We start from the raw sequence: 24,699 nt of genomic DNA, 5'->3' as shown, positions 1-24,699 counted from the left end.
ATGCAGCAAGGCACACCAATCCTCAGTCCGCCTCGAAGGGTCCAAGCAAGGAAAGGCTACAGATCAGCAAAGGGTCCCAGCAACTCTGGGATGAGTGCCGCTTTTCAGTCCGTCGGCAGGGGGGCGTGGCCAGCGGGGAGAGCAGCCCAGGTGTAGCAAGTTGGGCGCGCGGGGGCTCCTGGTCGCTGGAGTCCCTGGCCAACAGCTCGCAGCCCCGCTGGTCTCTACACCTCACCCGCGCTCCTCCTAACAGGTACCGGCAGGTACAAGCAAACAGCCTCCTCGGTCAGGGGATCGAAGCGGGACCCGCGAAGCGGGTCAGGGGATCGAAGCGGGACCCGCGAAGCGGGTCCGGCGAGTCGTGATCAAGAGCTGCTCCGTGCAGCAAGGCACACCAATCTTCAGTCCGCCTCGAAGGGTCCAAGCAAGGAAAGGCTACAGATCAGCAAAGGGTCCCAGCCACTCTGGGGTGAGTCCCGCTTTTCAGTCCGTCGGCAGGGGGGCGTGGCCAGCGGGGAGAGCAGCCCAGGTGTAGCAAGTTGGGCGCGCAGGGGCTCCTGGTCGCTGGAGTCCCTGGCCAACAGCTCGCAGCCCCGCTGGTCTCTACACCTCACCCGCGCTCCTCCTAACAGGTACCGGCAGGTACAAGCAAACAGCCTCCTCGGTCAGGGGATCGAAGCGGGACCCGCGAAGCGGGTCCGGCGAGTCGTGATCAAGAGCTGCTCCGTGCAACAAGGCACACCAATCCTCAGTCCGCCTCGAAGGGTCCAAGCAAGGAAAGGCTATAGATATATATATATATTTATATATATATATATATATATATATTTCTTTTTTTTACACATTTGAACATATATATATATGTTTCCCTCGTCTTCAATGCTTGATTTTAAAGTGTCACTCATAGTCATTGAAATATCACTCATAAGTACACTGAAAGTATGAATATGTCAATCATAAGCAATCTGAAACCTTGGCAGCTATGACAGAACAAGGGTTAGAGCATTTGGGGCGACTCGACATATGAAGGCTGATTGCAGAAATAGTTCTCCAGATGCGGTCGAAATGGGAAATACAGTAGGAGAGCAACAAGTCTTGTGAATTCGTGTCTGTAATGTTGGGGGCCCTGGGCCCTCATGCTGAAAAGGACTGACGCCATCTGCTACAGGGTACAACTGGCCCAGAGCACGTGCGCTCGGCCACTTTTATTTAAGCTGTGTCACCTGACCAGTGGCATCAGTGGTGGGTGGGTGTTTAGTGTAGGGCATACAAAACACTAGACTGCTGACTGTGACTCTGGGTCACTACAGTGTCAGGCTCAGCAGTACCTCCCGGTGGCGCAAAAAAAGCGACGACTGAAGTGAAGTGCCGAAGGCCGTATGGCCAGCGGCAATCAGCACAAGTGACACTGCAGACTTGGGAAACCAGAATAGCAAAGCAGCGCCCGAGCCCATATGTGCACTTAACGCAAGCAATTATCGTAAAGACAAACACGTGACTTCCCGAAGGCCTCACTTAACATGGTTGCACTGACTGAAATGTTCCAGTTGAGCCGTAGACTGCGAAAAGCCATGCCGGCAGTCCTATGTTACTAACCAAACATGTGAGCACAGGGTGGGGTCGAACATAAGATGAAAACGTAGCGGACACTTCTCTTTTGCCCAGCCAGCAAAGTCACTGTGTCACATGAATCGTCTGCTCAAGGGCATGGCAACTATGGTTGTTTGGCAAAAAATAAAATGGGGTTATTGTCGACATTAATAAAATCGTGCTTGAATAATGAAGCAACAATTTCTGCAACCAACTAACATTGTATTACCACATGCTGCAAACAACGATCTTCAAACCGATTCAACTGCATAAAAACACCAGCTTCTGGGTCAAGGTGACATTTTTAAAAGAGTTCTTCTATAAGTAAATGAGAAATAGCACCTCCCTTATTTACACTTAGCAGACTATTTGGTGGATACAAAATTATTTTTTTTTTCAATTGTAAAAGCAATTTTTGCAATCTATTTAAGAGAGTTTGCTAACAAGTTCGGCTCAGGTTTTGCTGTAATACGGCTTTGGCACTGCAAGGGGAAAATAACATTGGCATCCGGTTGGGGTGCAATGGAGCACTGTAATAAGAGGGCCTCATTACAAGAGTTACAGGATTTCTGAATAACATTTCGGGATCCGCAGAAACGTCACAGACTATTCTAGTTCTCCACCGACATCTCACCCCCACTCCACCAGGCTCTCAGATTCACAAAACAACAAAGATCTGGGGTAATCTTCTGATAAGAATGAGGAATTACTAATTTCCGATAGTAATTCTATTTTGTCAGTGGAATCTCAGGGTTCTACTCTTAATAAAGGTCAACTCTAGAACCTGGAGCTGAAGTGCAGGGTGACCACTTCACTCCAGGTCACTACAGACACTGCCTCTAGTCCAGACATTGTCATCTATAAATCATTGTTTTCTGGTGTGTTAGTCTAATTAGCTAAATTGAAGTACACCACGACTAACAGCGGGAATACATTAAGCTATTACCCAAAAGTCCAAAATCAGGATCAGTGTCCGTAACGACCTGGAGGAAGTAGGGTTCGCTATTAATAGGTCACCCAGGGAACTTACCAGGTCTGGGGCACTTGGAGGGAGGTATTGTATAGGGAGAGAAGAGGGGATGAGTTTAGATTATGTACAGTACTATGGTGAGTGTGAGAACATCTTTCCAGGCTACTGGTCAGAGGATCTGGGCCTATGGCTCATTTCTAAATTCGAAGAGACTACGTTCAGATAGCTGCTATTCAAGGTCAGATCAGGCTCGTCTCCTCGATTCCTCTTTCTCTGCACTTCTTGCTTCTACCCCTACCTATGGCCTACTTTCACTGTGCTACTTCAGATGCCCAGGGTGTTAAGTATTTCAGCAATGTATGCTAATGTGCCTATTCTTGCTGCTTTTTAGGCGAGGCTGCAGGTTTTGAATATAATGCATGCTTGGGTGGGGGCAGGCACTTTAGGACAACAATGATGAGGTCGTATTTCAGTCCTTTCATTAGTCAATAGCACTGTGTAGGTAGAGGTGGAGGAATGCAGACTTTTTTGAGAAAGGCATTCTTATGTGGTTTTAACTTTACCGGAACAAGTACCTTACACTTTTTTTGTGTGCAAAATAACCATTACTGAAAAAGTTAACGCTGACCTTGGGAAGCTTCCAGCTAAAAGGGTAAGGGAACTCCTGGTCTGTGAGACCAAGGGAAAGACAGAGAGATAAACAAGCATTTGCAATGCAATAGGTCTCGCAGTTACCCGAGTTTAAGCTAATGGCATTGTAAATGACAATGCTTTTTATTCATGTTTTTAAAGCAAAAATAAAAGGCATTGTTATTTGCAATGTCAATAGCTCACACTCGCATAAATGCGAGACCTATTGCATTGCAAATGCTTGTTATTCAGGTCACTGACAAACGTCCAGTCTTACCTTGTAGTCCTGGGCCGCCTCCTCGATGGGAACGACGGAGTGGTAGCGGTGCTCCCTGGAGCGGTCGCAGACCATGCAGATGGCCGTCTCGTCCTCATGACAGTACAGCTTCAGCTCTTCCTTATGCAGCTCACAGAGGCTGCAGGGGTTCGGGGTTGGCACCGCCTCGGACTTCATCAGCTTCGCGGCTTCCACCACGCTCGCCAGCAGCCTGTTGGGCTTAATATTTTTCCACAAGAATGTTCGGCGGCATTGGGGGCAGGAGAAGTTGTTGACGTAGCCCTCCCAGTAATGTGTGATACAGACGCGACAGAAGTTGTGCCCACAGCCGGTCACCACAGGGTCAGTGAAGAAACCCAAACAGATGGGGCAGGTGGCTTCTCCATGAATAATGTCGGTGGGATTGGCTGTAGCCATAGCGCGTGCATGAGCGCGGAGACAGTGGCGTGCAATGTCCCTTCTGTGGACTTCAGGTATTTAAAGTTCTTCTAACAGTAGTTTCTCTTTCCATTAATAGAAACCGGTTATCCTCGTCACGTGGTATTTTTCTACAACTTGTTCTTCCTGGTACCTGCTCCATTGACCTTTGCACTGTGACGTCCCGTATCTCATATACACTATTGCCAGAGAGATACACAACTACAGTGCAGTACATTGTGCCTGTGTTAACAAGTTTTTATCTAACTTAATCCAAATGTACACCAGGAAATAGGTACGATTTTCGCTTGTCTACCTAACACCATATTTACTAAGGTGCAAGAGCTGTAATAAGTGAAATAGGAGAGGCTTATTTACAAAGAAAATTATCTTACTGAGGAGTATTGAACCTGCAGAGAAAAGTAACGAGCACTTGCTACTGCATTTGCGAAAGTTAAGGAAACAGTGTTAGTAAGTGAAATATGTGTGTGTGTGTGTAAGTTATACATCTCTTAGACATTACTAAAATTGTCTAACTGAATAGGGCGCCTTCAACACTTAGGGAAAAATCATAAAAAGTAGGTGCAGAACCACTCCTGAATAAAAACGTTTTCACCATTTATCAACATGTGTACATTTTTTCCCTACAGTTATCGTCACACTTGCGTTAAAAGTGTCAAGCCAAGATTTATCTTGAAACACTTGGGAAGCTACAGCAATCACCTCAGTTTGATCAGTATTGTAAGGTGTTGAACCGTGAAAATTGAAAAACGTGAGTCAGTGAACCCGGGAAAGTTCGAAAACATGCCACATTGTCTCTTGAATGAAGTGAAAGATTAGTGATTATTGCAAGAGTCCAATTTATGGCAAAATACTTTTAGCTAAAGGACGCAATCCGAATCTTGATGTTGCTTATTTCATGAATCACTCACATTTCTGTTAGACACGTGATGCTGTATATTCCCCCCAGTTCTATGTGTAAACTATTTGTGTCCTGTAACTGATGGTGGTCTTGACTGTACAAACAATTGTAACCCCCCTTTAATTATTGTACGAAAACCCATGATGTAGAAGGATGTCATAAAAGGTGTTCGGCATCTTGTGTATGTGGGAGGACAGGAAAACCCTTTCTTTTAAATATTGATATGTCGCCCATATGTAGACCACAATGCAGGTTACATAGCATTTAAAAGTAGGACATGCAGAAAGTGAAAGTTAATATGTCCTTACAACGACAGGCACCCAACAGCTATTTTCGCAGTAGGAAGGCTGGCTTGCCTACTGGGAAATATTGGGAAGCAAGAATAAATATAATCAGGGACCAGCTAGAAAAATCATTTAAAATCTATGTTTAATAGTTATTAAAAATCGTATTCAAAGGTGAAGTTTGAGTTTTAATAGATATTAAGAAAAGGTACACAGTTTTAGAAAGTTATGTTTCCCTGCCTAAAGCTCCAAGAGTCCAATTTCCATGAGCTATTCAGCTGTAGTTCTGTGAGTGCGTACGACTGATGATGTGTGAAAACTTAATCCAGAGCAGAAGCAAAGGCTTGGGTGTGGGTAGGTGTTTCTGTTCCTCTGCCGGGAAGACCAGTTGGTGTGGGCCCAGGAACTTCATTTACTTAGAAGTTGTGATGAGTCCCAATGTACCCCAATATAGACCTAGGTAGTTGCTCAACGTTTACCTACATTTGTTTTACCTTGCTCTACATACCAGCTCTGGTACAGACCTTTTACCTAGTTAGGTGCCTGTAGGAGAGTAGGGTCTGCTATCCTATGGTCACCCCAAATTTTTGCTTTTTGCTTCACTGGTTTCTGACTTAATGTGGCTGTGGGCCTGCTAATCAGACCCACAGCCTGCTGTTCTCTCTCTAAATTACTGCCAATGCACTCTAGGTGCATTACGAATTGGAACTGGTTCACCTTATGAACCCCTGTATTAGTGCACCCTAGGTGCCCAGGGCATAGGTGTATCCAAGGCCTACCAGGGGCTGCAGCATGTATTGTGCCACCCCTGGCCTGGCCTCCATATTTTACACAACTGGCTGATCACTCAGCTAGGGTAAGTCGGTGTAACCACCTCTTACTTAGGTACAGTATGTCTGTGCCTAACCCTAAACTGGACACATATGTTCCTATCAGCCACTCCTATGGAAGGCCTCATCAATCCTGGAGGCAGAGTGCTTGGAAATATGTGAGATGGTGCTCTAGCATGAGCTGAGCCTGTCTGCAGCTGTCGGGAACCACTCCCTAAGCTGTTCCGGGATATTGCCATACCATATACTCTTAAGTGCATTATAATCCTCGCGGTTAAATGCTATCTTTGGTTTGGCTTTATCAAAACATGTCGAGTAAGGTGTCATACGAATTGGAATACTATCCCCTCGCCAATTCTGGCGACGGGGATAGCATTCCACCCTTCTAGAGGGACACGACATGTGTGTAGCCTTAACCCCGGTTAAAGTTAAACAGAGCCTCAGCATCACAAAATGGATGCTGCCACCACAGACACGAGTCTGGCCTCCTGCTGCTGACCGAAACTCGGCAGATGGTGGCCTGGGCAAAGGGTTTCCTGCCTTGGGAGGTGCGAGCACCACCCCAGACAGGGTTTTGTGTATTGGGTAGGACAGGGCTGAATAGAATCAGACATGCCCGGGGTGTCCCCGTGCATAGGCCAGTCCAAACCGGTCCAGGGACTTTCCAGACCCAGGCTTGGCGCGGAACTGGACAAAGGAAAGGGGGTGTACCCGCCCCCCTTCCTGGTTCCTCCCAGAGGAGGGACCTAGTAGGTGATCCACCCCTCAGATTGGGAATAAGAGTGGGAGCAGTGCCATTGCACAGCAGATCATCCTGAATCAACTTTACACGAAGAAGAAGACTGGACTTCAAAATTCTGCTGCACAGAAGACTGAAGAGAATCTCCCTTGTGGCCTAGGAGTGGCCACCCTGTGAACACAGGTACCAACCAGCAACTCGCGTCTGCTTTGCCGCCGCCTCCCGCCGGAGCCCGAGCCCAGAGCCCGACAAGAACCAGACTCCCAGACCTCTCAGAGCCCGATCCACAGTCCCTGCAAAGAAGGGACCCGTGGAGGCACCGAGTGACGTGGGACCGGACCTCTTGGAAGACACTCGAAAAGCTGACTGCGCAGCTTCTGAGGCATCCTCGACGTTGTGCTTTGGGGACTGAGAACCCCCACCACCGAGCAGCCCTTGCATTGAAGATCAGCCCTCCAGCATCTCCACAATCTGCGTGGGGCCCTTTTGCATTGTGCCACTCGACGCTCCATCCCGGCCACTAGCCACGTGGTCAGCGGCCATCTTGGCGACAAAACCGACAATTTACACAGCAGGTCTGGTTGCTTTAGACCTACCCAAGCTCCTGTAAAAAGGAGCACCCGCTCTGACCTTGCTGGTCCGAGTGTTAAGCATCTTTCAACTTCTGCCTAGCTTGCCTTTGCCAAGGCCTGTTTGCTCCGATCAAGGTGCCGACACCGCCAACAGTGAGAAGCCTGCGTGGGACAGCTCGTGACCGACTCCTGGACGTCCTCAACCCCGGGTATCCACGTGGCTGCAGAAAGAAGCTACCCGACAACGCCTGTTTGCACCCGACATCGCCTGGTTCCAATCTGGTTCCACGGTAGTCACTGGCTAGTGACTTTGAACACTGTCCCCTCTGCTTTCAGGTCTTCACATCTTCAGATCCACCCTTGGATCCACCGGAACTCTTCACATCGAGCCGCCTGCAGCATCTTCAGCTCCAAGCACCATCGACCAGCGTGACGAAACCCGACACTACTTCGACCCTGTGCACCCGCTTCCTGTGGGTGAGGTAACTCAGCCCCGCGGTGCTCCTGCACTGGTACACATCTCAAGGGCCTGTGTCTTAAGTTTCAGCTCCGTAGGTCACTCGGAAGGTTCCTAACTTTCTAACTTTGTACTTTTTACGCACCATAGACTTTGCATTGGAAAGTGCGTGCACTTTGAACACTGCACCCGAGTCCCGTGGGCCTTCCCCGACTTAGTCACTGCTAGTCTCGAATAGCTCCAGCGATTCCCAAGGCCCTAGGCCTCTTCACTTTCCCATTGGTATCTCTTATACCACTTTCTTAGTATATGGTTCAGGTGGCCCCTAGGGCTCATCCATATTGTGCAACTTTTGTGTATTTTAAACTGTCTTGTGATTTAACGCTTGTGCTTCTGTGCTCATAAAGAGTCCAGGGGATTTTATAGTTAATAAATCAATATATATTTTCAATATATATCTGTGTGGTGTCCCTTTCATTCGGTATTCAAGGGGGTTGTGTATGGTATAACAGCTGGCTTCACATGCCTTTCAGAGTTTAGCCTAAGACTGCTTTGTCCACGTTACCACTAGGATAACTGGTCTACAAGGTTGAATTACAACCATCATCATAAGGGTTGCTTGGCATGGTACAAAGTGATCACTAAGAATTAGTGAGCATTATATACCAGGCCAACTTTTCACAGTGCCGAATAAATGTTGTGTGGTTTTCCTTGAAAACTAGCCTCATATATTATGGATGAGGATTCTTAGAACAACAACAGGATTACCATGTTATAGAGTTGGCTCTTTCCTAGGGGGATTCTTGGCTCTGCACCTACATACATGCTAGGTACAATTAGGTACATCTAGTGAGGTTTTGCATCATAGGAGTACTCATAAATACTGCCATGTATCTATATACCTGCATATATTCACTGTTTTAGCACCATGGTAGAATTATACTTTTTATTTACTCTGCTGGTGTTTATAACTTATATATCTGTTTCTGTCTAATGGTTATGGTAGCACCCATATTTTACACTAGAATGAGGCTGGTTCAATAAATGTTTATTGAAAACATCCCCACTGTTTATTCTGTGTATCACTCAGAGAGAAAGTGGGCATGAGTGACTGAGTGAAAAGTACTGTACTGTTTCCATGATACCAGAGGGTCAGGGTTGTCATGTTCAATAGTAGCCATGAACTATTGGCTCCTTGGCAAGGATGTGGGGTTTATAATAGCACTGTGAGCTAGCTGGTCTACAGACTAGCACATCCTTTGGGTGTATCTGGAATCAGTCTGAACACTAATCCCTTAGTTTATGTTGTCTAAATATGCAGTTCCTACACGATTTATAGGAACTACATGACACAGTGTCCTCCTCTGTCACAAGCACATGTTAACTGAACACCTGAAAAGGCCTCTTTGTAGTCCCCACAATCAGTCAGACACCAATACCAGAAATGGTCTGGAGTGACCACAGAGAAGGGGCTGCTCATTAAGCTCGCCACTCTTCTGGATAGGTGCACAATGTTTTCGCAAGAGGAAAAGGGTTTCTACAGCTTGGATTTGAATTTGAGGGTAACTGTAAGTTTGCTTGGAGTAGGGTAAACACGAACTGCTGCAAAAGTGGGTTATGTTACCCATGGGAACGTCTACCCCATTGGTTATGGGCGGGCTCAGGAATCCCTTTACCCATGTAGTATTTTTTTTTTAATTTTCTTGACATTTCATTCATTACATTCATTACAATAAATCCAACATAAATAATAGTAAGCTAAATTAAAAACAAGTGGCATAATACAATCCCCAGAGGGCATACAAAAATGTAAAGATTTGAATTCAGACAACATACATTGAATTTTAACTACCATAATCAACAAAATAACCTTAATCAAAATAGGATTCCCAAATGTTTGTGAATTTACGCATTGCCCCAATCCTTTGAGCAAATATAAATTCAATTTTCCTGACTCTCTTGATTTTTTGATACCACTCATCTACGGATGGAACTATATCTGTCTTCCAATATTTAAGAATCAGTGATCTAGCCACTGCTACCATGAAATACATGAGTTTTGCCAGAGACTCAGCCAAATTAAGCTCTGGATCAAATCCAAATATAATAAAATTTTAGTAGCTAGTAATCGTACAATGTAAATGAAGAAAAAGCAAAGAACATATTTTGTTCCAGAATGCCTTAACTTTAGGACAAAAAGTTATTATATGGGACTAGTTAGCCAGGTCCGGTTGAGTACATCTAAAACAGGTAGACGACGTGCTACTATACATTTTGGCAATGGCTGCAGGAGTGTAATATAAGAGCCATTTACTGAAAAAGAGCATTTGTCTCCAATTGGCACCTCTCAGTACAGTAAAATTAAATGTATTTAAGATTTTCCAAGTATTATCGGTAAGTTTAATACTTTCATACTTCTGCCATTTTTTAATTGCTTTGGAGCTCACAACCTCCTCTCTACTTTGCGCTAAGCTTCTTCTCCATTTTCCGGGTTTCTTGAAAAGTGAGGACCAAAAAAGATTATTTGTTAAGTGTTAGGCTTGACTTATCTGCGTTAGATCAATTTGAGCCAGAGCTAAGCATGAGCGAATTTTGCGGATCTCGCGTTCGCGAATTTTGCGGATTTGCGGATTCGCAATCCGCAAAATCCGCGAATTCCCGCGAATTTGCGGATTTTTTTTTTTTTTGTGTTCGCCCGTGTTTCTGCCAGTTCGCGAGGGTTTTGTACACTTTCGCAAATTGCGAACTTACCTGTCGGGTCGCAAGTTTCGCGAACTTGTTGTTTCTACGTGTCCAGCCTGTTTGGGACACTCTTCTTCATCACTGCCACTCTCTGTCACCACTGCCACTCTCTGACTACTCATGCCACCCTCTGGCCCACCCATGCCACCCTCTGTTTCATCACCACACCCTCTGGTTGTCCAGTGTACATTATTTTCGGCAAAGCAAAGCACACCTTCCCTGCCTCAAGTGACCTGAATTAATTTGGGGCTGATTCATGTGTCACAGAATATTTTTTTAGCTGGCACCTGCTTCCTTAGTGCGCCCTGATTAGTGATCTTTTGCACTTGCTAAGTGCTTTCATTGTTGCAAAATTAGTTACAACACCTGCCCTGCCCCAACTGACAATAATGAATTAGGGGCTGATTAATGGATTTTAACTTCCAGCCTGGCTCCTGCTTGTCTCCCTTAGCTGTAATTCAGGACCTTTGTGGCATATGTGTAACTATTCTGAGGTTCAGAGCAGGGTCACATACTAGTTTCAACTGGCAACTGAACTCTGGAGGGGCCCCTCAGGAAGCACTCCAGGAAATGGCTACTAATGATGAGCCTGAACTTTTGAACCTGGTAAGTAGTTACTTTCAGTTTTGCTAAAATCGTATTTCTGCAATTTTGCACTTATTCGCGGGGCGCGAACTCACGCGAACAGTGCGAGCAGTGCGAGCAAAATCCGCTGCTCGCGGATTTGCGGATTTTGCGGGAAATTCGCAAATCTCGCGGATTGCGGATTTCCCGAAAATCCGCAAAATCCGCGAGCGGAACGGATTTTCCGCCCACGCCTAGCCAGAGCCCAATACAGTAAGTTATATGAACCCATAAGAAGACAATTTCCACAGATTAAGATAGCCATCTCATTAGAGGTCAACCAAACTCCATTTTCCACAAAATTCGATAATGTTATGAAGCCTGATCTGGCTCAATTTTGTACAGTTTCTGGCCCCATTTTAATCCCGAAAGCAGAAACGGCTTTGCTTAATGGAGTTATTAAGTTCAGGAGGGAGAGTGAGTAACTTTTCAGCATAGCATCACGTTTTTTAAAAAAAACAGTTCATAACCTTATATCTAACTAATTTGGGTGATTTAAATATAGAGAGTGGGGAAGGAATTTTGGCCTCTTTACAAATTAAATCAAAGAAAAAATGTACGAACAATGTCTCTCTGGGTATTGAGTGTTTAAATCTTGAAAGATACTGTGCAAAATATGCATAGTAGTAGTCTTTAAGGCTTGGTAGGCCAAGACCTCCTTGTTCTTTATCTTCGTATGGGTATTAATAGCTATTCAAGGTGTCTTTTTTGCCCGTACAAAAGCTGAGACCAAGGACTCGACTTTTGAGAAAAAGGAGCCTGGTAGGGGGCAAGAAATAGTGGAGATCAAAAACTTAAATAAAGGGAGTGCTGACATTTTAATTAATGCCACCCGACCTAGAATAGATAAAGGCAATACGTTCTATCGTGAAAACATATCACAAACTTTTTGTATTAAAGGTTAAAAATACAGATCACGAACTGATGGCGAAAAATAGACACCCAGATACCTTTTTGGTCTATTGTTAATACAGCTCTGAATATCAGGGTGCAATTCAGGATTTATACTGCCACAAATTAAAATCTCAGTTTTCTTTTTATTATTTCGATACCCCCCCAACACTTCAAATTCTGCAAAAACAGAAAAAGCCTGTATTTGCGAATGCATCTCAGGTTTCAAAAGCAGCATTATATCGCCCGCATATAGTTTGATCTTATCCATGAAAACAATAGGTGGTAGAATATCCGTGCATTTCCTGATTGCAACCGCTAAAGGCTCAATATAAAAAGCAAAAAGAACAGGGGACAGTGGGCAACCCTACCTCATCCCTCAATGTGCTGAGATCGAGCCCACCATAGATGTATTGACAAGAACATGAGCTTTTGCACCCTGATACAGATTTTTAACCAAGGTAATAATTGGTGAGGGAATACCAACATTTTGTAAAATAAAAAAAAGTGTATCCCAGACCACCAAATTAAAAGCCTTTTCTGCATCTAAAAGGAAAACTAAAGCCGGCACCTTACGTGTTTCAAAATAATCTAGTGTCACAATCAGATAGTGTGTATTAGTGATAAGTTGGTGACCTGCAATAAAGCCATTCTGGTCTGCATGGATCAGATGCGAAGATACATGATTGAAATGAATAGAAAGCAATTTTGTGATAATTTTATAATCCGAGTTCAGTAATGGTATGGGCCTATTAGAATTTGGGTCTTTAGCTTCCTTTCCTTTCTTCAAAAAACTGACCGCGCTTCCATCGTAGAAGGATGCTGGGATTGGGCCACACTCCAGCATAGAATTTGATAATAAAAGAAGAAGTTCAGAAAGGGAGGTAAGAAATGTAACAAAGAATTCAGCAGGAAATACATCTGGACCACAGGCCTTACCGTGCGGGAGACTTTTAACTACCAGCTCTAATTCGTCCCTCGAAAATAATGTTGCCATTGCTTCTTGATCCAGATGAGAAAGAGTGGGCAAACGATATTTATCTAAAAAATTATTTAATCTACGTTGATCCGTAGTGTGATGTGAAGTGTAGATATTCTCATAATGAGACAACATTATTTCCCCTATCTCCCCCGCATCGGAGATATCCAAATCACTAATTGGAGATTTAAGAGAACGAATTACATTGGCTGCAGCTTCTTCTTTAACCTGCCACGCCAAGAATTTGCCCGTAAAATTGCTGTGTTCGTATATTTTTTGAGCTTGTCTAAAAAAGATTTCCTCACTTCTTTCGAAGTAATGTGCACTCAGCTCACGTTTAGCAGCATTTAATTGATTCTGTAACTTAACAGAAGGATTATGGTACTTTTGTTCTACTGGAGCCTGTATATTTTGCTGCAACAAATTCTTTGTATCCCTAAAAGTGGCTGATTCCCTTGCATCCCTTCCAATGACAACCCCCCGAATAAATGCCTTCAGTGAGTCCCATACCACATGAATAGGGGCTGTCCCCATATTTCGTTCAACAAACTCATTTATCTAATTTTTGAGTGAGGTAACCCATATTTCATCAGACAGGTAAGATTTGTTAAAGACCCAGCGTTTCAAGACATTCGTGCTTTTCATCCAACACAAATTCAGCTACTAACATTGCATGGTCAGAAAAGCCATTATGCAAAATCCGTTGACATCGACTTATAAGTTTTGAAGAGACAAGAAAGAAATCAATACAAGAAAATGACATACCTTCCCGACCAACAAGTATAATGCCTTTTGTGAGTATTTATGTCACGCCAAGGGTCGACAAGATCTAAGATCCTTGCATTATTCGAAATTGTCTTGAATGATTTAGGTTTCGACTGCTTTTTACCACCAGTAGTAGAGTTCAAATTCAGATCCATAAGAATATTAAAATCCCCTCCAATCACAATATCCCCGCCATCAGTAGAGACTGAAACATTTCCTCATATATTGCAGGGTGGTCATTCACAGGGGCATAAAAGCTTACAAATGTTATGGGTGAGGGTCTATTCTTTAGTTTACACGTGACCCAACACCACTGACCTTGAATCCCTGCATCCGTTTGAATAATCTCTGCCTCCATTCTCCTATTAAGGAAAAGTGTGACTCCCCTCTGTGACTCAGAAAAAAAAGAAAAACCCCGGTACGAGGCCCACCCTTTAAACATAGAAAAATGATCAGCTTTTGAGAAAGGAATGTGAGTTTCTTGTAAGAGTATAACTGCAGGGTTTTCAGTCAAAATCCATGTCTCTATCGCCTGCATTTTCTTCTTATTGTTTAGGCCATTCACATTAAAAGAGATAATTTTCAAACCTATTTTAACAGTCCTTGAAGCATTTACTTAAATCCAATAATACAATTTCTCCCTTTTTCGTTTCCATACCTTCTTTAAACAATCTAAACCCTAATATGAATCCACCACAAAGACCACTTTTATCCTCAGCAAAAAACAGCCAAAAAAAAGAAAAGAAATTTGCCAAGAACGTAATTTTTCATTTTTTTACCCAACCCACCTCCCTCTATCGCCTGTGGCACCCTCCTAGCTCTAACTCCCTCTACCCACGCTCGCCACAGGAACCTCACCCTTGACATTGAAGTGTCATGGAATTACACACCTTCAGCCCCAAAACCGTGTCCCGCCCCCCGCCCCCCCACCCTGCACTTGTAGACATTATCAGACATAAAATAAAGAAAGGCATTTATAAAAAAATACTGAATGTCCCAGGGAATTTCCAGGAGCTCAGTCTTCTGTCCAAACTAGCCATTTTGGGTTCCATGTAGCAACTCCTGTGCTTCCTCCACATCAGATAGCATATAGAATTTACCTTTAAACAGCACTCTAAGTTTTGATTGCTGAGCAATCATTGCTTGGGCCCCATGAGCTTTAAATAGGTGAAGAATCTTAACAAACTCTTTCTTACGTCTGGCCGCTACTGCAGACATATCAGAAAAGATTTGACATTTTACTGTAGCATTCACCCGAAACTGCCTCTGCTGAATCGCCCTAGACAGAATTTGCTCCTTGACCCTGACATCTGCAAAACTTAAAAGGATAGTTCGCGGAAGAGTGGAGTTCGAAAAGGGGTGAGCCGGAACCCGATGAGCTCTGGTGATAGTTAAATCGCCTTTATATTCCGGTATCACCCCCTGTTGAAGAAACGTGGTTACCCATGAAAGCATGTCTGACCCCCCAATTCCTTCAGGAACCCCCACTATACGTAAATTGGATCTTCTGTTGTAGTTCTCCAAATCATCCAAATTGATCTCAAGGGCCCTGGTTGTTTTTCATATATCTTTAGACTCTTTCTTCACCACGACCATTTGATCCTCTAAAGTAGAGATCCTTTCCTCTGCCTCAACTAGACAGGCTGGAAAAGTAGAGACTAGCTCCTCGATTTTGTCCATTTTGTCCTGTCTCTGATGAATCGCGGTCAGTTCAACTGATGTTTGACGTTACAACGCATACTTTTACAACGCCTACCTTTACAACACAATTATTACACCGCAACTTTCATTACAACGCATACCATTACAACGCATGCTTTTACAACAAATTCTTTGAAACTACCTTTACAACGCATTCCACTACAACGCATACTACATTTACAACGCATACCATTACAACGCATAACATTACATTGCATGTAAGGTAAGTATTGGATAGTGTAGGGGTAAAAATTACTATTCTAACTCCAGGGGGTGCAACTGTAGGGTAAATGTTGGATAGTGTAGGGGTTAAAATTACTATTCTAACTCCAGGGTGAGCAACAGTAGGGTAAGTGTTGGATAGTGTAGGGGTATAAATTACTATTCTAACTCCAGGGGTGCAACAGTATGGTAAGTGTTGGATAGTGTAAGGGTACTATGTGTTGTAATGCTATGCGTTGTAATGGTATGCGTTGTAATGACTGCGTTGTAATGGCATGTGTTGTAGTGGTGTGCGTTGTAGTGTCATGCGTTGTAATGGTTCAATTGTAAATGCATGCGTTGTAATGGATGTTGTGTTGTAAAAGTTTCACTGTAATGGTAGTGCGGTGTAAAAGTTGCGTTGTAAAGGTTGTTTCCCCAGTTCAACATTTTGCAACCTCTTTATTTCTCTCAGTTCATCTAAAATCAGATATAACATATCTTTCATGGACATCATCATTTCCCCCTCTGTCTCCGTATCCATCTCTAACAGAGGGCCAAGGGGATCTGCCACCGCCCCGACAGGTCCCTTATCAGATATTGCTGGAGGCTGTAATGCAATGCTCCTTAAATCTTCTTTTTTAGGATCCGCAGAGTTACTTACTATTTGCCTTAGATCGGATGTAGAAGAGGATGCAGCAGATGGAGTAAGTGGAACAGAGCTTATAGAGTTACTTACAGCCAGACTCAGATCATTTGTGGTGATATGTTGATTCTGATTTATCGCCAAATTTAAAGAGGACACATTATTAGGTGAGAGAGGAAGAGTTTTTTTTTTACAAACAAAGGAAATTGTTTAGATGGCGGGGGTGGTGGAGGAGGCTGAGGGGGCTCAAGAGTCTTGTATTTATCTTCAAAATGAGGCTCAGCAGCTTTGTCCCCATACTTAAATGAACAAGATTCTCTGTCAAAAGATCCTCCACCCCTGAACATTCCGACAAATGCACCGAATCATCTTCCTTGAAGTTGCCTCCACCCGTTAAGCCGCGGCCTCTTTTGCCTGCTGTCGCCGTTGCTTAGCTTTAGTGTGCGCGTTTAGCAATTTTCCCATGACGCCCGCAATTCAAATGTTCGTAAAGTTTTTCTTTTTTTCCCCTTTAAAAAAAAAAAAATAAGTAATAAAAATTCCCCTTCAGATTCAGAGATTCAAATATGTTCAGAAAATTCACGAAGCTCACCACTTGTCGTCAGTCACAAGTCTCTCTCAGTTTACAGAAATGATGATTTTTTTCCCCCTCAGTGCCTTTAAGGAGAGCAGATATAAAATTGGTAACAGGACTTACAGTTGCCTGCTCACTCCAGAGTAACTCGCTCCCTCCGTTCCTTCTAGCAAACGTGCCAGAATACAAATATCCTTTCACTTCTCAAGCAGCCGGACTGGCCAAGCACCTCCAGAAATAAAAAAAAAAATCAGCAAGCCCATGCACGATGTGGCGCTCCTGTTTTACTCCACCCACCTCGATCACAGCCTCTGTCAGAGTTGCACTTCCAGGTAGCCTGCAGAACGCCAAAAGCAAACGGAGTCAGAAGCCTGTCCACCGCAACCGCTGAAGCAGCAGCACAAATGAAGAAGTCTGCACACGCATGAATGCTACGTCGTTCCTTGACCCCAGGAAGCTCAGGTACATGAAAGGAAGGACCGCGAAAACAGCAGCGGTGAGCAGCAATCGCCTTCCGCCATCACAGACCTCGTGTGGGGGGAGGGGCAGCAGAACGGCTCTCAGGTGCTACGTGGAGGCATGAATTCTACCGTAGCGTCCCCCTCTGTTACACCGTAGCGTCCCCCTCTGTTTCCTTTACCCATGTAGTTGAGCTAGGTATAAAGTTGGCCATCCAGGCACCAGTACAGAACACTGCTGGACCTGGAAAAGAGCAGAAGAGGACTGAACCTTCTATCTGTGACCTGACAGGAGCCCTGAAGGAATGGGTGTGCTCCCTTGTATACTGAGGGCAAAGAAGTGGATTCCTGTGTATGTTACAGCGACAAAGTGAGCTACAAGAGGCCTTTTCCTGAAGTGCCCAGCTGAACAATACCAACTGGACTTAACCTGCACCATGACGGTGATCTCTGATGGAGTTAGCCCTGAACTCTAAGTGTTGTTCATGAGGACCTTGAACCTTGGCTGTCTTTAACTGGATCACTCCTACCACTCCAAAAATCCTGAAACTTAAAAATGTTTTAAGTTTTAAGACCTCCAGAATGAAACAAACCTGCCAAGCACATCTGCACAAGTTGCAACTTCGCTGGGTTGCAGAAACAGATACATTTTGCTCGGTGCTTCTCCACAGCAGCAAATCTGATTCAGTGGGATCTTGGCAGGAAAATAACAGGCCTTGTGGTGCCATTGTCAAATACAGCTTACCTTGCCCTGCTGGAGAATTTAGAGCTCAACAAAAAAAGACCCAGTCTGAAGGTAAAAACCTTGACCAGCAAACTCATCAAAAGTATGCAACTGGTGGGAGGAATTCTCTGACAGCAATATTCACATTTTCCTCCTCTGAGCTTTTCCCACCAAAACCAGCATGTAGGAAATGGGCTACTGGTAGGGGGGGGGGGAGTTGAAACCCTACTCAAGAACAACCACAATCCCTGTCAATGTTAAGCCATAAGCAACCCCAAATTAACCTGTGCTTACACTTCTGGTAGTTTGTCACAAAAGCAATCAGGTTTAGCTTAGAGACAATGTGTAAAGTATTTTTGTAGCACTTCAAACAGTAATAAGGGAGGACATCACATAAGAAACATCCTACATTAGCTTAGAAAGTCAGAGTAAAATGTAATCAATAATTTAAGACCAAAGTGACCAAGTGTGGTAGGTCTCAGCTCCTCCCTATCAAGTCAGAGATCCTCCATCCTACTAATATCTATCCCCCCTTGTCTCACTGTCTGGGAGTAATACTCAAAGATCAACTGCCATCTACACCTAGTCATGTTACCCAGGATACAGGCAGAGACACAGAATGGTTGGGACAAGAAAATGCCACTGTCTCTAACACCTTGGCTGCTTGACTCATTCCCCTCCTGTGCTGGAGGTCAATGTAAATGGGTGTGGTCATGAAGAGCTCAGCTCGTCATGAGCACACGAGCACCGTGCCTCATGATGAGCTGAGCTCGTCATGAGCATCAAAGGGGCTAAAAGTGGCATTTTCAGACCTGTGAACTAAAATGTGACTTCACCATTTAAGTATTAACTTTCAATTCTATAGATACCACACTTGATTTTCCTAATTGCTCCCATTTGAAAGCTATCAGTTATTAAATATAATATGGCAACACAATGTTATCCTATGGAAGAGGTAGGCCTTGCAGTAGTAAAAAAGGACTTTAAATGTTTTTGGCTACGAGGACATGTAAAATTAAATGTACATGTCCATCCTTCTAAAAAGGCTAAATCCTGCCTTATGGTCTATTTAGGGACTACCTTAGGGGTGACTTTTATGTACCTAACATTACGTGTATTAAAGGTTACTTAAATCAGAGACACAATTAGTGCTGCAGGCCCTGGGTACATGTAGCATCACTGTACTAGGGACTTAAAAGTATATTAAACGTGCCAATTGTATGTCAGTCAGTTCTGTCATGTTTAAAGAAGGGAGCATACGCACTTTAGCATTGGTTAGCAGTGGTAATGTGCACAGAGGCGTAAAAATCACGGATAAGTGGTTCAGAAAATGGGAGGCTGAAGGCAAAATATTTGGGGATGGTCCTGTAGAAAGGCCAACCCTAATACAAAGGCTTCACTGAGACCTTGTCCAATTCCTATCTAAGGGTATGGAATCCTCTTCAGACACAGCCTTTTGCTTTCCCCCGCTGAAAGGTCTTGACTTATATTTTATATTTTGTGACCAGGGAAGGCCTTTGACGGGTGCAGCACTAATTGTACCACCCTTAGAGGCCCGGTACCTTATCACCCACACACTGCAATTGCAGGCTGAATGCTTTGGTGTAGAGAAAAGGGAAGAGTCAAAATGGCACACATCCCTGTGCCATGCCTGCAACCCACTGTCTAGAGCCTAGGTAAGTCATCCCTCTAGCAGGGTGCACTAGCCCCCAGGTGAGGGTACAGTGGCATTAGCCCTCTATCCCTACAGTCCATTCTAAGACATTGTAGGTGTAGTAAAGCCATAAAAAGTATATGGTCTGGGAGTTTGTCATTACGAACTCCACTGCTCCATAATGGCTTCACTAAAAACTGGGAAGTTTGGTAGCAAACCTCTCAGCACATTAAACCCACACTGATGCCCATGTGGGATTTAATGTAAAATGCACTCAGAGGGTATCTTTAAGATGCACCCTGATAAATGAGGAGCCCTGGTGGGGTTCCTGAATGGCTGCCCGCCATTTGCCACCACCAGACAGGTTTCTGGACACCAGGATAGGGGCTTTTTCTCTCTGGGTCTAGAAACAAATCCCATCCTAGGCAGAGGTGTTTCTCTCAAGATGAGCTGGGTCCACTGAGGGAAAGTTTCAAAGGGTGCCGCCTTTATGCGCTGTCTCTGCCTGTTGCTTTCCCCAGCAAATGGCCCCCACCGGTTTTGCACCCTACCTGAGGCAGGAGAATCTGTGGGAAAACCGAGAAAGGAGGTGTGACCACCATTGCCAACGCCATCCCTCAGGTGGGAGATGGCGAGGTTAAGCACACATCTAAGTCTCCTCCATCTTGAATATGGGGGGACCGAGCCAATAGGAAGAAGCTCAATACCCTCCACTGGAGGGTGCATAATAGGGGGTGCACCCACCCCAAGGAAGGGAGCCATTGGTTCAGACCTGCACTCCCCTTCAATGCTCCTACATTTAGTAATCAGGGTTGACCCTGAACCTTGCCTCCTCAAATGCTTTGAAGAGAGAAGAAGGGCTGTAGAGCCATGCTGACCCAGGAAGAAAAGGACATCAACTGCTTTAGCCCACACCCTACCGGCCTGTCCTGGTTCCGACCTGCCTACAGCAAAACCTAACAGGTTCACCAGCAAGCGGCTGCCCAGAACCCAGTGGGCCTGCTCTGCAACCATCTTTCAGACGAGATTAACCTATGCAAAAGCATTTGCCAAGAATGTTTTCATTAATCAAGAACAAAAGAAGTAACATCAAAGGCAATCAGATACTGTTGTAATTTGGATTATAAATGATGCTGGCAAGAGATCCAGTGGTGTTATTCCCATGACACGTTGAGCAGCTTCCAGGAAACCAATGTCCGGGGCTTCCGGGGGTAGTATGGTTGCAAAACTGAAACTTAAAGAAATTGATGGAAGGGCACCACAAGGACTGGAGCCTGTTGCTTAATTTGGCTCAACACGTGAAACCTCACCCAGCCGGGACACTGAACGGATTGACAGATTGATAGCTCTTTCTCGATTCTCGATTCTCTATTCTGTGGCTGGTGGTTTATGGACGTTCTTAGTTGGTGGAGCGATTTGTCTGGTTAATTCTGATAACTAACAAGACTTCTCCATGCTAACTAGTTATGTGAGCCCCAGCATTCGGCTTCCAACTCCTGAGAGTGACAAGTTGCGTTCAGGTGCTCAAGATTGACTAATAACTGGTCTAGGATGCCCTTAGATGTCCGGGGCTGAATGTGCACTGCACATAATGGATCAGTGTGTGCCTACCCTTCGTCAACAGGTGCAGGTAATCCACTGAACCCCATTCGTGATAGAAAATTGGAGGTTTCCTGATCGACTAACATGTAGGAGACTGGGGGCGGGGGCGGCACATGACCCCTGCCCCTTTGGGTTGGGCACAGCAGGAGGCCCTTCTGAGATGGAACCCAAGCTCATCCAGCATAACCTTGTGGAGGGAAAACCAAATGGCAGTGCCTCCCTGGGCTGTGACCACCCCTGAAAGCCCTGCCACCCTAGGCCCTCCTTTGCCTGTTTCCAGCTCAACTGTGCTTCGGGTGACCGAGAAGTAGCCCTTCTCACATGACAGTTCAGCTTGGAAGAGAAGGAGCTGAGGCCTTTGAGGGGACCTTGGCTCCTCTTGGTAGGAGGTGTGTGGGATAGGAGCTTCGTGACTCTTCCCTTACGGCATCTCTGACCAAGGTAGGGGGGTGGGTTACCCACCAGCATGCCGGAATGGGGAGCCGGGCAGTCTTGCTGTGCTGGCAACAGACAGGGGGACAGTGTCACTTTCCTCCTGCCTGTCCTGCACAGTCAGGAATTTGAACATTGTGAATAGTTGTCTTTGACTCTTGGCAGTGGATCACGCGGATTACGTTTTGATGACAAACACAGCTAGCTGCAAGAATGAGTGTGAATTGCAGGACAATCAACATTTCAAATGTGCCTCCTGTGGCTATGTCTCTCTGAGGGTCTTTCAATCGTCAGTCATCCTGGGCCTTCTCTGGGACACAGCTGGGGCTGTTGAAGGTTAACATAATGTAACATGTGAATTTGTAAAGCGCACATTCACCCAAGGGTATCTTGGTGCTGAATAACAGATGTTTATTGTTTCCAAACTCAATGATACTCATTTATCGAATTCAGAAGGATGAAAGGCTTAGTGGACCTGCCAGCATTAGAACCTGTGACCATGATTTGAAACACAGGCTCCTACAGTAGACACATTACTCTACTAAGCCACCAGACCAGACATCTGTGCTTGCTTTGTCCCCTTATGAGTTCAGTCCACCTGATCCTCCTTCGCAGGTCCTGTCATGGAGGTATGCTACTTGAGTGCCTAGCCTTCCCTCCCTCCCCCCTGACCAGGCCACAGGTGGACGATTGGTCCTAGGTGCCATGTGTGGTTGTGATGTCACATGGCTGCTTGTGCGCACTGCCTCGGGTGCCCACCTCTGCGGCCATGTTTTTGGGGAGGGCACCACTGCCAGCCAGGCTCAGGGGCTCTGGCCTCCCCAGTAGACCTCGGTCTCTGATCCGGGAAAAGAAGACGTGTAGCTGTAACTTCAGCCACCACACTTTGACATCTGGATACGACCTCAGATCAGAAGTGGCGACCCGTTGAATTCAAGCATTTTACTAAGCGGAGGAAATTAAACTTACCAGGTTTTCTCAGTAATGGCAAGTAAAGAGGGAAGAGCCCAACGGTGAATCCACACCTAGCGGCAGGCATGGGAAATGTGGCATTCAGAAGACCAACTCCAAAGCATAGCTCAGGGGACCAAGTCCTTTTGATAAAGGCTCACCCTGCAAACAATGTTAGGCCAGTAGTGGCCCGGTACATGTTCTCCGAGTTGGGTTGCTTGCGATGCAGCCCAAAGCCGGTGTTAAACTCCATCTAAGGCTAAATATGGGCACAGGACCGATACCCAACATGTACCATAAGAGAAAGCTGAAAACAGTTGGGTGATACCAGCCTCTGCAGGGTGCATTTCCTCTGCTGTTGTGCAACGTGACCAGTTCCAGGTGAGCTGGAAAGTCTTTGTGGTGGCAAGTGGCTCTCCCGTCTGGCAGAGAAGGTTGAAGCCCCCCTGGCAGCAGCTTTGCCATGTCCAACTGGCCAAGAGAGATATGACTGCCTCTGTGCCCTCCCCTGTTAACCACTCCCAGCCACCTCTCGAGGTGCGGCGAGGTGGGAACAGGGGACCGGCTACCTTCTCCTTGTGTGACTGTGGAGTGGGGCAGACTGTGGTCAGTGCACCCTGACTGCATTGGGCCGCGAGCTGGGGAGTCCCACTCCAGGTGCTAGGGGTCTGCGGCAATGTCAGTTCCCCACCTGACCCATCTTGAAACACGCATGCACAAGTTGGAGGGCTAAGCGAAACCCTGTGGTGCAAAAAAAGTTAGGGTGGCTTTTGTCACTATTCTACATTGAAGCAGGGGTGACATGGGAGCAGTCATTAACTCTCCTGTTAACCTCCAGACAAAGGAAGAGGGGGTTATGATCGCATCACACTGGGCTCTTCTGGCTCCTTAAAAAAAATCAGTTTGGAGGGAGTTGTAAGGGTAAATGTGGAAAGTGTGATACGATACATATCAAAAAATATGGGCAATGTATTGTTAACATTGTAAAGTCCCTGATAATATCCAGACTTGCATGTGGTGTATCAGTTTAGTGCAGGAAAGAATGACATTGACCACCCAACTCCTGGCTACAAGGGGCAATAAAAATCTTCTAAGCAGTTTTGTAATCCATGAATGAATCATGCACCTCCCACCCCACAAAACGGACATGTAAAGCTCGTTAGTCAGTTTTGTTTGGTTTTGCACCTTCATACACATGTCGGAGACTGGCCTTGTCCTGCGAGGTAGCCTCCGGGCTTGCAGGAGATGCTTTAGAGCCCTTCTCTAGTTGGCAGAATCTCTTCTCCTGGATTATTAATGACAATATTTTACACGCCATTGTAGTCATTCATTCAAAATACTTTATTTGGTTTAAAAATTGTCAAACCATAAAAGTTACATTACTTTACTTTACATTACAGCCATTAAAACGTGTTAAGTTTGTAGGGCATCTAAAGCATATTTCATAATCACAATCCATACAATGTTCGGTACTATAAAGGTAAAAGGGTATATGTACAATAAAATCAATCAGCTGTATGAGTCATGTAAACTCTCGGGGGCTAACTGCTAAATGGCAACTGCAAGGTGGGGAAAACTTAGTTCTCCATGCAAGATCGGATTTTCAATGAGGATTTCAAGTAACCAACCACAAATAAAGTGCAATCTGGCTTCAGCATTTGTAAAAAACATAGCGCTGGACGGACCTGAGTAAAATTCATCCTTTTTAAAAGTAGCTTTAAAAAGAACCTCTGGGCAGCATCATAGAGGCAGCAAAAAAACATAAAGTGCACCAGGTCCTGAGGAGACGCTCCGTCGCAGTCACAGGGTGGTAGCACCTGACCTCTATGGCTTCCCTTCGGTACTGCAAGTAAAAAAGGTAAGTAATCCAATTGGAACCTAGTTAATAAAAACCGCTCATGGACGGCCAGGGTCCACAGAAGGTATGGCTGTGTGGTTGGCGTTGTATTAAGCATCATAAAGCTACGGGCACTATGTTTGCACAAATCTACCTCATCTCTATTAAATAGTTTGAGTGCAGTAAAAGTCTTCTTAACAAGCATCCGCAGCTGTAATAAAATCAGGTCT

The 24,699-nt window shown here is 45.1% G+C and overlaps 1 protein-coding gene and 1 long non-coding RNA gene across 2 annotated transcripts in view; one reads left to right on the top strand and one right to left on the bottom strand.

Annotated features, from left to right (window-relative positions):
* Window positions 1-4,010, bottom strand: part of LOC147701362 (zinc finger protein RFP-like) — a 396,387-nt gene extending 392,377 nt beyond the window's left edge. The window contains exon 1 of the mRNA XM_086930058.1: window positions 3,468-4,010. Coding sequence (XP_086786184.1) covers window positions 3,468-3,884 — 417 coding nt within the window. The 5' untranslated portion in view covers window positions 3,885-4,010. The remainder of the gene's footprint in view (window positions 1-3,467) is intronic.
* The window catches only part of LOC147701361 (uncharacterized), an 80,791-nt gene that overhangs the window by 28,949 nt on the left and 27,143 nt on the right, over window positions 1-24,699 (top strand). Inside the window, exon 2 of the long non-coding RNA XR_015297454.1 lies at window positions 4,535-4,630. This is a non-coding gene — a long non-coding RNA (uncharacterized LOC147701361). The remainder of the gene's footprint in view (window positions 1-4,534; window positions 4,631-24,699) is intronic.

The sequence above is a fragment of the Lissotriton vulgaris genome, chromosome 7 (assembly GCF_964263255.1).
Source record: "Lissotriton vulgaris chromosome 7, aLisVul1.2, whole genome shotgun sequence".
Classification (NCBI taxonomy): Eukaryota; Metazoa; Chordata; class Amphibia; order Caudata; family Salamandridae; genus Lissotriton; species Lissotriton vulgaris.
Note: the sequence above shows the minus strand (reverse complement) of the source record. Positions and strands in the feature narration are given on the sequence as shown.